General features: G+C 48.4%; 1 protein-coding gene across 2 annotated transcripts in view; it reads right to left on the reverse strand.

Moving 5' to 3' along the window:
• NPR3 (natriuretic peptide receptor 3) overlaps positions 1-14,809 on the reverse strand; it is a 50,822-nt gene extending 36,013 nt beyond the window's left edge. For both annotated transcript variants that reach the window (XM_075527252.1, XM_075527251.1), the window contains exons 1-3: positions 13,909-14,809; positions 8,993-9,115; positions 3,823-3,989 (exon numbers count right to left, since the gene is read on the reverse strand). In XM_075527252.1, coding sequence (XP_075383367.1) covers positions 3,823-3,989; positions 8,993-9,115; positions 13,909-14,617 — 999 coding nt within the window. In that variant the 5' untranslated portion in view covers positions 14,618-14,809. The remainder of the gene's footprint in view (positions 1-3,822; positions 3,990-8,992; positions 9,116-13,908) is intronic.
• Between the last annotated feature and the right edge of the window lie 767 nt (positions 14,810-15,576).

A 15,576-nucleotide genomic window follows, 5' to 3' on the forward strand; every position in this document is an offset into this window, starting at 1 on the left:
AGAGAAATTGCCTTTTCCACACTTTCCTGCTCACTCACAAGGCGCAGGCTCTTCTACCGTCCCCCTTGCCACAGCATAGCACCCATGTAGAAACAACAGCAATTTCTGACCTGGGAAAGATGTACTCACAACACGTTGTTCTCTTTTCTGTTCTCTTTTCACAGCTGGAGATGAAGATGGCAAACACCAGTCTGTGACTTGTTACTCCCCCAAGGGCCGTATGTGTTCTCCAGTATGGCAATTGGACAGCTGCTGCTTTAGGACTTTGCCCTTTCTGTCTCCCTTATCTTCCCTTCTGTCATCTGCTTATTTTCCATTTTTATGATATTCTTTTTTGGTAGATAATAATGCCTTTAGGAATAGTGGTGGCCAGAGGCCAGGACAAAATGGCAGCGCTAACAACTTTTGTTTGAGTTAGGGTCACTGTGAGATAATTTAGACCACGGACCCGGGGCCCCATTTTCCCATGACACTGGAAAAATCCACATAGAGAAGCAGAAACACTGAATGCTTCAAATCCAAACCTCCCCGAGTTCATCCTCTTGGGATACATCTTGCAGAAAAGGATGAGGATTATATTTCAACACCCATGGATAGGACTCGAGATGGACTGTACTACCAACTATCTTTCCCCAGAGTTTTTGTTTTTAGGAGCAAAATCCAGCAGAGAAAATCCATCTCTGTCGCTTCTCCCCCACGCAGCTGAAGGACCTCTCCCTCCCAAGCTTCCCTTGGAGGACACAGCCTTGCTTAGCGTGCACCCAGGCCAACATTGCCACTTTCTTCCTATGCTGCCAAAAGAAGCACCGTTAATCAGGTGCCCATTACCCACATATCTGTCAGAGAGGAAGGAACTGACCCTCAGTTTGGCTTTTTATTTTTCCCCATTAGTTTTTAAAATGGATATTTTTCTTAAGCCTGAAGGCTGCCCCAAACTGTTTCTCCTCTGAACACAGTAGCAGGACAATCAGTTAGGGGGAATATGAAGCATCTCTTTCCCACTGTCCCAAGTGGGGAAGTGTAAAATTCATCATAAATGATGAAAAGCAAACAACCAGATAGCTAAAATTCACACACTGTTAATGAAGTAACACAGCTAATGTTTTTTGCTATGCTCAACCCAAGGCTAGCCCTCTTAAAGAAGTTTTGTTTTCCCACTGGGTTACAACGCTGCGAGAAAGCAGGTGGGGGAGGCTCTGCGGAGATCTATATACGTTAAGCATCCACGTAATACCAGGACACTCTGCATTTGAAACCAAACCTCATCCCTATGGCCTCTACCACGAGCTTCCCATGAGTCACGGATTGATGTTTCCGATGGCAGGAAGCTGTGGTACGTGTCGATAGATCACAAGTCCTCCCTCTGCCCCAACAAGAAGAGATCTGAAGGGTGCAGAAAGCCAGGCAGGAAAGGAAGAGCAGGAAGCAGAGTAGAAGAGGCAGCGGCAGCAGCAGGGGCCCCATGCCACTGGCCAGCCCTAGCAAAGGCTGACATTTTTGAGTGAGGGAGTGCTTGGAGGAAGATGAAAAGCTCTGGATCACAGGTGGGAATGGGATACAGGGAGAGGCAGCCCTCAGAGCCAGGCAGAAGAAGGTCAAGGACGAGGTGGTAGGGAGCCAGGCACGCACGCAGCTGCCCTGGGACAGCCAGGAGCACTGCCAGCACGGATGTCTGATTGCACAAGCAACCATGGAGTGAGGAAAGAGAAAAGAGGACTTCTGGCAGCGGGTACGCAGCTGTGCAAAGAGTCTCCCCAACAAACACATTAGCCTGCAAAATTTCCCCCCTGCTGACAAATCCGGGGGGACTTGCTCTCTTGTGGATCCAATTCTGCTTGACCATAACAGGGCTTGCATCTATCCAGCGTCTATCAACGCTGAACTTGCATAGGGTTTGCAGTGGGTCCCCACCCTAAAGAACAGCAAAGCATCCCCTTGCCTGCCTCCAAACCGCCCACAGACAGCATCCTGAGCTCTCAGCAGTTTAACACTTCTCTCATTTGGGGAAATGTCACACTGACCGCACTAGAAAAGTCATAAAACTGGGGATGACTGGATCTTTAACATTCAAAATCACATTTCTCACCAACCATCTTGCTAAGTGACATGTGCAAAAGGGCACATAGAGGGAAAAGGGAGGAACAGCACAAAAATACAGTCTCATGCCTTGTTCAAAACTCATTTAGCAGGTTCTTCAGAGAGCAGCACCTTGAACTTGGCAGTTAGGGTTTCCCTACTAACCCGAGGCAAAGAACACCAACAAAAGACTATTTCTGCCTGCCTAGACTTTGAAAGTTTCATGGGAAAAATACAAGCCACTGATATGACTCAACATTACATTTTAAATAAAATATTTATATAAAATATATGCAAGTTATAAGAAGCACAGGTTTTCTGAAGACAGCTGAGGTTATGCAATAAACTGCAGGAAAGGTCATTTATTAACACAACCTTCATCTGCTTGTGCTTTGAACTAAAGATGATGCCTCCACCTGGGGGACACACAATGCTTAAAGCAAAGAGCTGAGGTAGCTGCCTACATGGGAGCTGGCAGATGAGGGGTTTCAGTCGCTTTCTTGAGTTTTGGGCACAAATTCCCCCAAACTTTCCTTTAGGAGTTAAAGCAGGTGCTCTGGATGCACCAGGTCTTTTCCTTTCACCCAAGAGTTCAAGCAAATTTACCCTTGCTGCAGCATCTTAATTTCATAGAGTGCCCTTCACAGCAACATTTGAATTTGCTTGAAAAACGACATAATACACCACCTTAGTCTATGAAGCCCTAATTTCTTCTGTCTTTATAGATTCATTTTCCTCAATTTGTAGGCATGTATGATAGCGAGAGAAGTTTTGTCTCATGCTCTTAACTGCAAGAGATTTACGTTCTTCTTGATAGTCACTCTTCCTATGGAATTGTTTGTATTACAGCTTTCATTTCCTACAGCTAAAGGCTGACCAAACTCTCTTCAAGCCTCTTTTCTCTCCAAGTATATTTGAAAAGTTTACTTCCCATCATGGGGAAGGCTGACTGCCCGGGAAGTACTTGTATCAGCATGCAGAAATCCCTATAGGTATGTGCTATTCATTCTTGCTTTCACAGAACACTTTTCTATGAAAATCCCTAATGAACTAGCTTTGGGGTAGCTAAAAAGCAATTTTCAGAGGCATCTTCCTGCTACATTTTGAGAGATTACAAAAAATACATACTTTCCCACATCCATCTCTGGGGGACAGCGGCACTCCCCTAGGTTTAAAACAACCCACAAGGACTACAGTGCTATTTTACACAGTTTAAAATAAACAACAGCAACAACCTAAATATGCTTAGTTGGGGAATAAGACCACTTTTCTCATTTGCACCAAGAAAAACTTCATCAGATGCAATACAGAGAGTGTAACTTTCTGAGATCTGATTCTACCAAAAACAAGTATTGCGAAAGAACAAAGACGAAGAATATAATTCTTTGGCTGTAAAAAGAAGACAAGTGATTGGTGGGAGAGGGAGAGAGACCTGGTAATCTGCTTTTCCCCAACCCTCCTGCTGATGAACAAGGGGACAAGCACAGGACAACTGGTCACGAATGGTGGTGCACAGACCTAGTGCAACTAGACCAAGTCTATTCTTGCTGTTATTTGCATTATCCACAAAAAACAAACAAAAAATTAAAAAAGAAAAAACAAAAAAGGGATTATACAGGCAACAGTGGGCTTTTACAACTGAAACAAGGTGATTCTGTCCTGAGAAGGGCTCACTGCTACTTTTGCTTTAATTAGGATCGTGTTTTTTAAGACGCTAAGACCTGAAGCCGGTTGTTAAGTACTTACATAGTCATCCTCGTGCAGACCTTGCTTCTGAACAGAACTTTTCACCTCCAGGGAAAACTTCTCAAACTCAGGCTTCACGGTCCTCAGCAGAGTGATGGTTTGGAGGTACGAGTATGCCTTCTTGGCTTCAAGGTCATGTTTGTCTCCTCTTCTCCAAGAGCCATTTCCTAAGGGGAAAACAAGCATATTTCCAACTCCAAATTAGGTACCACTACAGGATTGCCTTCCTTTTTCCACCCAGAAGTCCCCCCTCCTGCACCTTGGGGAGATGGCAGAGTACAAGGGAGAACTGAACCTACTCCAAGACGTGCAGGAAACCGGGCAGGGAGGAACGGCTGGTGGGAAGTAAATGTGCAAACAGAAAGACAACGTTATTCACATGCTGTGCTTGCTTATTTTTAAAGGGTGGGATGAAGCCTAAGCGTGAGAAGACATCTCGGAGCAAAAAACATGTGCCAGATCTCAAACGCAGAGATATTTAAGTTAGAACAAGTGAGGGAGGATCCAACCACAAAGTTTTTGTTACACACCACCCCATCAGCAACACTTTTGGACAGTCAGAAAGGCACCAGGAAAGTCAATAGTATGATCATCACCCCGAAAGAGAGGCAGATGGTGCAGCTACTTCTCCCACAGCTCTCCCACTGCGGTCAAGGAGAAAACCATGTGTGCAGTGGCTGCCAGACCAGCCTTGCTGTTAGTAGAAAAGAAACACTTAGAAAAAAATGGGATCCTGTGTCTATGCTGTACTTACACGTATTTTGTGTTGCAGCAGGGGAACGATTTAACTCAGACCACCAGTAATTAGATTTTTAAAAAGCAGGATAGCTGACTGGTGGTTAATTAGCAGAGGAGTCCTCCTGACTAACAGGGCCTAACCTTAGCACGTCCTGAGACCCTGATCCAAAGCTCCACAAGATAAGTGGAAAGGTTCACATTGCCCTGAAACAGGTTTTGTGCTATTCTACGTAAATGATAAATAAAAGAGGTCCAGAAGGAAGAACAGTGGTAGCCCTAAGCAGTATGCCTTTAAATGCTTACAAATAATGAAAAGCTAGACAGTTATTTTATTTTTAGAACAACAGCAACAAACCCCATCATGGCTAAATGAACCAAGACGAAAACTAATGCTAAGCTCCCAAGGGCAACCTGGAGGCACGCCGGACCCTGAGATGAGAAAGGATGTGGCTGCTCTGCTTGGGTCAAGGACCATGGTGCCATTCTGACAAAGAGAAGCAAGCAGTTTGGGAGTGGAGATGCTAATGGAGACAGAGTCCAGGCACCAAACCCATGCTGCTCCTTGCACGGCACTACCAGCCGGATCGCATGCCTGCAAGAGCAAATTCACGGACAGACCCCCCCAGTCCCCCTGAAGCAGGGGAATACATAGCCTGCATTTTGTCCTCCCAGTATCACGGCAGTGCTGCTGGGAATTATTTTTTTCTTCTTTTTTTTGGCAATAAATGCAATTGGAGAACTGCTCTCCTGCCTCAGAGAGCACAGGGGAAGCAACGAAGGACCTGTACTTCTCCGGAGGACAAGTCTTTCCTCGTGCTGCTTTTGGCAGCTCCCGTCACTTCCAGCACAGGGCAGGAGGCACAGGACCAACTGAGCCCTCTCTTTTCCACCTCAGGAAAGTCTTACTTACCACAGCTCAGCACCAGCTAGGACTGCAATCTTTATAAACATCATGAACCTTTCTAATGTTTGTTTGGTTTTGGTTTTTTTTTTTTTTGCAGTTATTCATTCTCTTATGAAGAAGCTGTAGATACATCTGCCTTGGTTTAGGGATTTCTTTCCCAATACAAAGTTTAACCAGTCAAAATTACTGATGCCAGGACCTTATTCATCAGGACTGATGGAAACACTGGAGAGCAATTAACATCCCACTGTCTGATTTTGCCCTCAGAGGTAGCACTCTTCCCTTCAATGCCTGCACCCTGTCCTTGTTGCTGCTTTTGAAAAGAAAGAAATGCACATCTGGCAATTGTAAGATAGCACGTCTTGCTTGCTTCCCTGCAAGAGGATACAAGCCCTGCTGGAGTCTCGAAGCTGAAAAGCCTCTGCCCCAGCTGGGTACCTGCATTTCAGAGGTGAAGGATTCAATAAGTACGGCAGAGACTACAGCACAGACAGTGTTGCTATAGCTTTGCATTTACAAACAGAGGTGGCTAAAAAGAGTGAGATTATATTAAAAAAACCCCTGGTAGTGTTAGTAGAATGTGAGCAAGTTTCTGTCCTGGACACTATACATATTTATTTTTAAAAATCCTGACACTGGGAGCAGGGAAGGTACACTTGCACAACAGCGTTCCTAGAATAATTTACATATTTAAATTCCTTCATGGATTATTTTGTGGGAGGTTGTCTTGCCACAGTACTTATGTGCAATTATTGCAGCCTTGGCGTTTAATACGCTTGCTCTTCTGAAAAATTAAAAATATTCAGAACAGAGGGCAACAACAAACTGCAATATGGTCATCTGAACTTAAAGGCAAAGTGCCAATTTGCCAATCACACCCACTCTTAGAATTTGTACCTTTTATAAGGTACAAAATCTAGTATCTCCAGGCACTGGGAACAAAGAATTTTGGGGAAATTTCTCTACATTTCTCTTTTATGCTTGCTTTCCACATGTGATGACCATCTGCACAGAAGTCAGCTTCTGATGCACAGTCATTTCACTCTTCATGTGAAACACATCCGCAAAGAAACAGAAAAATCGGTTTAAAAGAATTATTACTTAGAAATGTCAGGAAATGACACATTCTAACTACACTACAACAGAAAACAGACAGTTTTCATTAATCCTTTGGAAAAGCTACAAGAAGGCTGGACTACCTGTGACGCAAAGAAGAATGGTGCTGAGACTCCCACACGACCGCGGGGCAAATGGGTACTGCTGCATCACCGTCCCGCGTGGAGGTCCCACACCGGGATGGCACAGCGCTGCCCTGGACACGGCTGAACCAAGTGCCACCTACTGGGGGCTGCATCACTGGGGACACCCACCCCACATCAGCTGCAATGCCAGGGTCCCCCCTGGGGCAGGGTCCTGAACCTGCGGATTGCAACACCGCCTCCTGCAGCCACCCCTACCTGCCAGCAAATACCACTCCGGAAAGCAAAAGCGTTACAAAACGCAGCTGCCCACCTCCCGCAGCCGCTGCTCTTACATGAGCATCCCCTGCTCAAGCTGAACTTCAGGTACCATCTGTATAAGCCTGTTTCAGCACTCAATATTTCAATAAAGTGCCTCCCAGGTAGTCACCCTGCGCTCATTTCAGCCAAGCCAAGGAAGCCGTCAGTTGTATGGGATGATTCATCCGAGCCATTTCGGACACCCAAGGATGAGGTGAATCACTGTCCACGGGTGCCTACTTCTCTCCTGTGACTCCAAAGTGAGCCCAGCTCACATGCGGACTTGTGCCCATGGCCAGATGAATCACTTCTGACTCATTTCTACTCTGTGAGATGAAATGCAGCAGTAGTGTAGGGGTAATGAGCCACCGCTAGCAGCCAGAGGGGTTATTTGATCAGTAGTTTCTATTAAATTCAACCCTGTGAAGCTCCCATGGTCTACAGAAGGGCTGAAACCTCAGGGTTTTGTTACTGCAGACATGCGTAGACCTTCAGCTTTTTACCCTGGTCCTGATTAAGGCTGCAGTGCCAAATGGTTTTGCTTATGCCACAAGGGATGAAGTCACTCCAAAATTAACTCAACAAAAAGAAAACCTTGATTCGAACCATTGGCTTTGATCTTGTTCTGCAACTTTATCTTTTAGTTATTTAAGTGATTTCCTAATTAACTGGCAGAACTTGGCGCTTCTTTAGCTAACCTTGAAGACACATGTAGCAGTATCTGTACTCCTGTACATAGCTGTACCTCCAAATTTAAACAGCTACATATGTTCATTATAGAGCTTTTCAACAAATAGCACTCTTTATTGTAAAAATAAGCTCAGAGGTGGTAGATGGATATCAAAAAGTTTATGCAAAAGAATTTAACTTACAATTAACTGATTTATTAAACAAAATACATCATCCTTTTGTGAATTCAATTATTCCTGTTAATCAGCTTTTTGAGGCTTGAAAGAAAAAAAACCCCAAGTTTTCCTTCTTTCTCAACTCCCACTTGGTTTTCGATTTGAAATGAATTTGTTATTGTAGTGGATTAGTTAAGGCAGCCTGCAGGGGGGCAATTATTTTCTCTGCACCTGCAAAAGAGGCTGCTCCTTTCAAAAGCCACGTTGACACTTCAACAAAACCTAGTTCCCAGGCAGGAACTCGCCCCAGCTTCAGCCATCTGACGTCGTTTAAAACTCAGCAAACATGTTGCTCCAGTATTACCTTGAATTTAACTGAGACAGCTGTAGCAGCTGAAACCAGCTTTAGTCCCTGCTATGCACTGCCATATTATCAAATGTAACTGAATGTAGGCATATTTTGAAAAGCAAATGTATTTAATTTACATTTTAAAGTCATGTTTTAATTTGACAAACCTGACCCTTTTTACTTAGGGGTGGAATCAGCCACTTTTATCACCCTACTCTAGTACATTTGAACTGTCCATGTCCCATCCAGTGCTTTCTCTTCAACACAACACTGCTGAATATTTTTGCAGATGCAGTTTCTGACCAAAAGCTGAAACAAATTAGACATGTGGATCCCCCAGCACAGAGATGACTTCTGGAGAACCAGGCCCTAGAGCTGCCCACGGCCCCGGCCATTGCTAGTGCCTTCTCCCAGCCATCTGCACAGACACCAGGCCACCGGGCAGCCAGGAATACCCCTGCCCTGAGATTTGGCAGTCACAAGGCTGGGGATGGTGCAAGCCACCTAGAGCTGAGCACACACGCTGCAGCATGGGGTTCCCACAGCTGGTTGCTATAACCAATGTGTCCGTCTGGTGCTGCTTCCCCTACAAGTAACTAAATAAGCAATGCAATGCCTATAATGTATTTGGCATCTTGTGATCCACCCCGTGGAACTATAGCCACAAGGTCCTTTCCTGCAACACCATAGCCCAAGTGGAAGGTAACTGCAATGACAGGGAGAGACAGTGGTGTATTCTGGGGCTCAGTGCGGCGTATTTTGAGGCTAACAAATCTAAAAATATTACCAAGCTTACAGAAGACTTTGCAACATACTTGGGCAGGAAAAGCATTACCATATGATGAGCTGTTGAAGAGTTCAATATTCAGGAAAGCGTAGTCCCCGTTGGTCATTCCTTGCCGATGAGCAGCCAACATGATGTTCCTGATTGTGTCACCGCTGGCACACATGATTACAACTGGTGGAAGAAAATGAAAAACACAGATAAGAGGCAGTTCAAGAACTTCAGGGAACAGCCTGTTAAGCATGAACGCTGCCAGAGACAGTGACCCCAGCTGTCCTCCCAGTGTTGCAACAAACACGACAAGGCAGATGGCAAATAAAGCTGATCTCCCAAACAGCTGACAGAAGACAGGTACCAAACACAGAGGGGCTTCCTACTCCCTTGTCTCCTCCGAAAATAATTAAATAGAGCCTGTGTGTGACCTAAGTTTTTTTACCCCTGCAACGTGTGACAAGTTCTGGCTTCAAATTTCTTCAACTGCATATATTTGTAGAGTCAATTGCAACCATAAGCCTCTGCTGTTACTTCTAAGTGGACATAAGACAATCTGAAGATGAGGAATTAAAGCAATACAATGACATTACCGTTTTAATTTCTGTTCCATTGAACAGTTTGGTGTAGATTCATGTTGCCTACACCTCAGCTGTCTAAAATTTAGGTATATGGTCTAGAATTTGTTGCCTCTCTACAGTTAATGGAGAGCAGCATCTCTGCAGCTGTCTAGGGACAGAGGCATGAATCTCTCCAGGACGTGACTTTCTCTCCAGAGGCTATACAATAAGCTTAGGCAACGACCTTTGATGGGATGCTTAATGTTCAGAAATGGGAAAAGCAAGTGCCACTTTCTGAGCGGGAGGATTAAAGGTGGTTACACGATTAAATGCCACAGAGCCTCATTTATCACGGACCAGGAGCTAAGCAGGGCTCTGCTGCTGCAGCAGGACCTACAAGCCCGCAGGCATGCCCTGCGCGGGCACTGTGATCCATACTGCAACAACTGTGGTTGAGAGGTCCCTTCCCCAAACCCGCTGGGCAGGGGGAACTACTCCCCTTGCTACGTCCTCCCTCTGCAAAGGGAAAGCAGGAACTCAGGCACGGTCTTCAGCAATGGGGAGACACCTCCCACCCTGAGCACATTATACCATAAACACTTAAGCAGGTTCACAAGACTACGCTATGAAGCTGCTGACATCAGAGGGAGCAGCAAAGTATTGTAACAGTGTGTGCTTTGGGGCTATATCCTACAGCAAAGTCGTAAGAGATCCTGTTGGGACAATGATTTGAAACCAACTGCAGGCACATTTCCAAGAACACCATCACGCATGGCAGGGCTCAAAAGCTACAATAATTTACGCAAATATTTTCACCCCAACAATAAAACTGAATCAAAACCACATTCAGCTTTTCTGGGTAGAAGCGCTTGCTATTATAAGAAACGAACAGGCCAAACAGGCCAAATCTGTTCGCACACAATGGATCTTCTCCCATTGCTTTTCTGGTTGGATGCCATCACAGGCATAAAGCTCCAGATGCGCCGCCGGGGTGAGTCACGTTCGGTACATCCCCACGCTTCAGAGAGTTATACCATGCATAGCTCTGTCCTCCTGATTATAGAAAAGTAATATAATAATTTCCAGAGCAACAGAGCAAGACATATTTCATGACCATTGTGAAGTATATTAGCATGAAGGAAAAGAAGAAGAAAAAAGTTTTCTTACAATAAAATTTGGATCGAATCTTTTCCAGACGCACATCAGGAACGAATTTGTCTCACTGTTTCTAATTTCAGCATAGGTGAGAGAGTGCCTTTTGAAACATTTCCTTGCTGGCCTCCCAATTCTCCCCTGACTTCACCTTTGTAATTCACTTCTATCATAAAATCGTAATCTGTAGATGGAATCAAAGAGATTCCCACAACACTGGTAAAAGATCTTGAGCAAAAAGAATAAAAAAAGAGTGGGGGGAAAAACCCTACTTTAAAATACATTAAGTCATATTTTGTAAGCCTCTAAAGGAATGTAAGGGAAGTAATATTAACTATTTGGATGTGGTTTTTAACCCAGCAGGAGAGCAAAGATTATATATTTCAAGATTTTGAAGCAAATAAGCTTACAGGCATGTCTCTCACAGTGTTCCAAAAATATAAATTATGTGTATTTAATCTGCATCTGTACCTTACTATTGTGTACATACAAATGTGTACGTGCAAACACATACAAAATGTTCTCCCTCCAGTATAATACACGCAGACCACAGTAATTCTAATACTAGTATTCTGAATTTATTGACTAGGATTATTGACTCATCCTGCAAATACTCAAGAGTTTAATTCCAGTTAAAGCGGTAAGCATTCCCTTTGCTATGCGCATCCCTTGGACTATGTGCTTATGCAGAATGCTTAAGCAGAGTCCTGGGTTTGTGACCATTATAGTAAACCTGTGCCTACAGCATCAAGTCTGCAGCATGGCTAACCGAGACTACAAGAGAGCTTGAACTACTACTGAAATTCATTAAAGACAAGTGGTTAACTTCTATCATCATATTTTTCATCACTATTTTGCTGTGGCTCCAGGACTTGAGTCTTTTGAAGTGGCTCCAGACACTGAACAGGCAGCTGCTGGCAAACACGGGTGCGTGGCTGAGTGTGCCCCTGCCTCCCAGACCCCTGAGAGCTCAGTGCAAACCCCCAGCCAGCAGCAACCCAACCCATGGGGCCAGCCTTTGCCCCGGGGTGCCCACGGGCCAGCTGATGGGGCAGCTCCCTTCTCAGCTCTGGGAGAGTTTCGAGCATGTATCCTGATCTGCTTGAAAGCCTGCTCCCACCCAGAGCAGCTCAAGGAAGCCCGACCACTCAGGTGGGACCACCACCAGCAGCGATCTCCAGAAACAGAGGGGGTGCAGCGTCAGAGCCCAGGACGGTGTCACAGTAGGTGCAATACAAGAACCCTTAAAAACTGGTGAGAAAACCAATCAAAGAAAAAAAAAAAATGTTTTTAGGAATTGGCCAGTGCCACATTGCCCACCAGCCCCACTGCCCCGTGGGGGACCTTCAAGGAGCCCCCAGGAGAAATGAAAGACCCCATCTGGTCAGCTAAGGCACATGGTGCATCCTTCACATGACATGTGACTTTTAAAATATTGTGACAACCTGAAAGATGCCGTGAGCAGCAAGACCACCTCTCAGGCCCAGAGGAATGTGCGAAGTGAGTCCTGTGGTCAGTCTTTAAAGTCAGAAAAGGCACAAGTGGAGGTGGAAGGGCCCCACTTGCTGCATTTCGCAGTAGCAGCATGAGCCAGAGGACAAACGAAGAGGGGAGATGGAGGAAGGGGACCCCAGCGGGCATCAGGGGCAGAAAGAAGTAAGACAGAGAGCTGCTTTTGTTCAGTCATTTGCAAGTTACAGAATGATGGAAGACCAAAGGTCTCAGCTCAGCAAAGCATTTAAGCCCGAGCTGAAAGCAAGCCTCTCTTCCCTGACTGTCAGCACAGTCTGAAGAGTGGGGTTTGCCTTTAGCCATTGGTCACGTTCCCACAGCATAGCCACAGCTCGCTTTGGCTAAGGCTGAACACTTGTCTTTTCCTGCCGTAAGCGTGCTGTTGTGCTCTCAGAATCAGGAAAGTCAAACACACACACAAAAGTTAGGCTGATTAAAAAAGAAAAGTATCTGTCCCCATGTAGAGGTTTCCTCTAGCACTTACATGTTTCTTTCTCTCCATTCAGTATATTTCCCCAAATGGTACTTACTAGGAAAGCTCTATTTTAAGCACCTGCTTCAGTGCAGAGAGAATTAAAGAGCCATATGCTATTCGACCTCAGTTGTCTCACACACACTCCTGCGCACGTTAAAGACTTCACAGCAGCGTAACGACATCAGCAGCGCAAGGCTGCTCCATCCGCAGCCTACGGCACCGCAACACCAGTTCTGCCAGTCACGCATGGCATGATTTTTACCGGTCCAATTTTGATGCTATTTTAAGACTCTACAACCAGGGATATAAAATTGTACAAAGCACTTTGTACATCTACGCCTCTTTTGGAAAACAGCCAAGGACTTTCTTTAACTTGATCCTGCGGTCCACTCCTGGCATACACCTTTTCTTTTTTTGCAATAACTTACTGGGAAAGCCTATGGCTGGTAAAAGCCTCTAACAGAAAATGCCTTTTTGGTAAGCCCCACGTATCCACGCACCGCTTGGCAAGGTCTCACTTTAAAACACATCTAACTACAAATTTGCACGTCCCAAAGCACTTTGAGCATTTTACTACTTCATGATGCAAAGCCAGTTCATTCAGCCCAGGGGTGACTTTCCAAGATGTTTTACAAGCCATTTATCTCCACGGTGTTTTGCTAACAGTCGGTGGCAATATTACTGCACACACTCACGGGTTTCGCATCCACACATCCCCCGAGATGACCGCTTCCCCTAAATGCATTTGTTATTTATGAAGTACTCGACGGGGCTTCCAACGGCAGGAGCGGGGAAAAGGATCCCCGCGGCAAGACACAGCAGGGTGGGAAGAAAACATCTTTGCCTAGACTTTGAACTTACAGAGAGTCACTTCAGAAATCTCGGAGAATAAGCAACAGATTTGCTGCTCCACAGATGCGGGCAATTTTGTGTAACCCAGACCGCCGGCAGAAAGCCGGCTTCTTGGCCACAAAGCCCTGCTAGCACGGTCCCCGAGGGCCAGCCTCCCTCCCCGCCGCGGGAGGCAAAGCTCTTCTAACGACCCTCTGCGGGCACAGCTTTCGCTCGGGGCAGCTGGTCCCCGTCCGTCGGCCCGGGGGCGCGGGCACAGCACCGCAGTGAGTCTCCCCACGGGCGGGGACGCGACGTGACTGCCGCCGCCCGCGGGACCTGACCTTCCCTCCCCGCTGCTCCCACTGCCCCAGCGCCCCGTCCGCCACCCCAGCTGCCCCCGAACGCCGTCGAGGAGCCAAGCCGGGCGCCCCGCCGCCACTCACCCCTCTCGCCGGTCTGGAGGGCGCGGACGACGTCGTCGAGGTCGAGGTGTCGGCTGCTCTCGTCGAAGCTGTGCACGGCCATGTGGAAGGCCTCCTCCTGGAAGACCACATGGACGCCCTCCATGGCGAAGTAGCAGCTGCGCTCGGGGTTGCTGTCGCTGTAGAGCAGCGTGGCCCGGCTCCACTGGTGGTGGCGGAAGAGGGCCAGCAGCATCTCGCCCATCTTGGCGTAGGCGGGGGCGACGCGGGTGAGGTGCGAGTACTCGCCGCCCTTGGCGCCGAAGCCGGCGGCCAGCGCCCCCGCCGACAGCATGGGCACGTCCCAGTGCGCCGCCAGCCGCGCCACCGGCGCCGCCGCGTACTCGCAGACGGGCCCCAGCAGCAGGTCGGGGCGGCGGCGCTGCAGGGCCACCATGTCCACCAGGCTGAAGAGGGCGCGGTTGCCGCACGCCGAGTCCTCGTAGGTGAGCTGGAAGGCGTAGCCGGGCGGCAAGCCGGCGCCGCTCTCCCGCAGGCTCCGCACCGCGTACTCGATGGCCGGCCGCACCCGCCCCAGCGAGAAGAGGTAGGCGTCGTCCTGCGGCAGCAGCACCAGCACCCGGATCAGCTTCTCCTCCTCCGCCGCCGCCTCCGCGCCCGCGGAGCCGCCGCCCAGCGCCGCCCGCGCCGCCAGCACGCAGCAGAGGCTGCCGAGCAGCCAGGGCGGCATCGCGCCCGCCCCCCCCGAGACGCCCGAGCTCCGGCAAACTTTTCGCCTCCCTTCCCCGCCCGCCTCGAAATTGTTCGGTCGTGCTTTATTTCTCAGGTGTTTGGCGAATTCACAACCTGCCCCAGCCTGCGGGTTACGGACGGAGCATCTCTCAGCTCTGCTTTTCTTTTTTTCTTATAGATAGATTTTTTTTTTTTTTTTGCGCCTTCCCCCCCCGCCCGCCCCCCCCGCCGGATCCCCCCGCGGGGCTGCCGGGCTGCGCCCTCCCCGCTTAAGTAGCGCGGGAGCGGCGGCGGCTGTCCGCACGCCCGGCGCGGCGCGGCCGGGTTTGTGCGCAGGGAGGAGCCGGCCCCGCCGCTCCCGCCCGCCCCGCCCGCCCCCTCCGGCGGCCCCCCCGCGCCCGCACACCTCTCCCGCCGGCCGGGGCTGGCTGCGAGCGCGGAGACCGCCGGAACCGCGGGGCGGGGGGTGTCCTCATCACATACATAACACTCGTTTTGTATCTTGACGTTGTGTTCGTGTACCTTCCTGCTCGGCTGCAGCCCTCCCTGCCAAGCGAGTCCCTGCAATCAGGGCTGGGGAGTGAAGGATCCCATTGCACTTTCATTTTTTAAAAATATTTGTTGGGGTTGCTTCAGCCCTGTTAAGCTGCGCTTTACTGCATAAGGGAAGCTTTGAGCCCGCCCCCCCGAGCGCTCAGGGGTCGGTGCTCGGCAGGGCTGGGGGATTTGGGGAGGGGTGGTCGCAGCATCAGCGCTGGAGGTTGCAGGCAGCACCCTGAAGGGTGCTGCGGCAGGGTACAAGCAGGGCTGCCCGGCTCCCATCCCCTCACCCAGAAAGGTGCCCGTGCTCAGGGACAGTATAACCCTGTGGGGAAGCCGGCAGTGGATCCCTGACCCCTGCCTGCATCCCTCTGGCGTCGTTTTGAGACCCCCATGCTAAGGCCCAGATGCAGTTTT

Source organism: Mycteria americana, chromosome Z (assembly GCF_035582795.1).
Source record: "Mycteria americana isolate JAX WOST 10 ecotype Jacksonville Zoo and Gardens chromosome Z, USCA_MyAme_1.0, whole genome shotgun sequence".
NCBI classification, from domain to species: Eukaryota; Metazoa; Chordata; class Aves; order Ciconiiformes; family Ciconiidae; genus Mycteria; species Mycteria americana.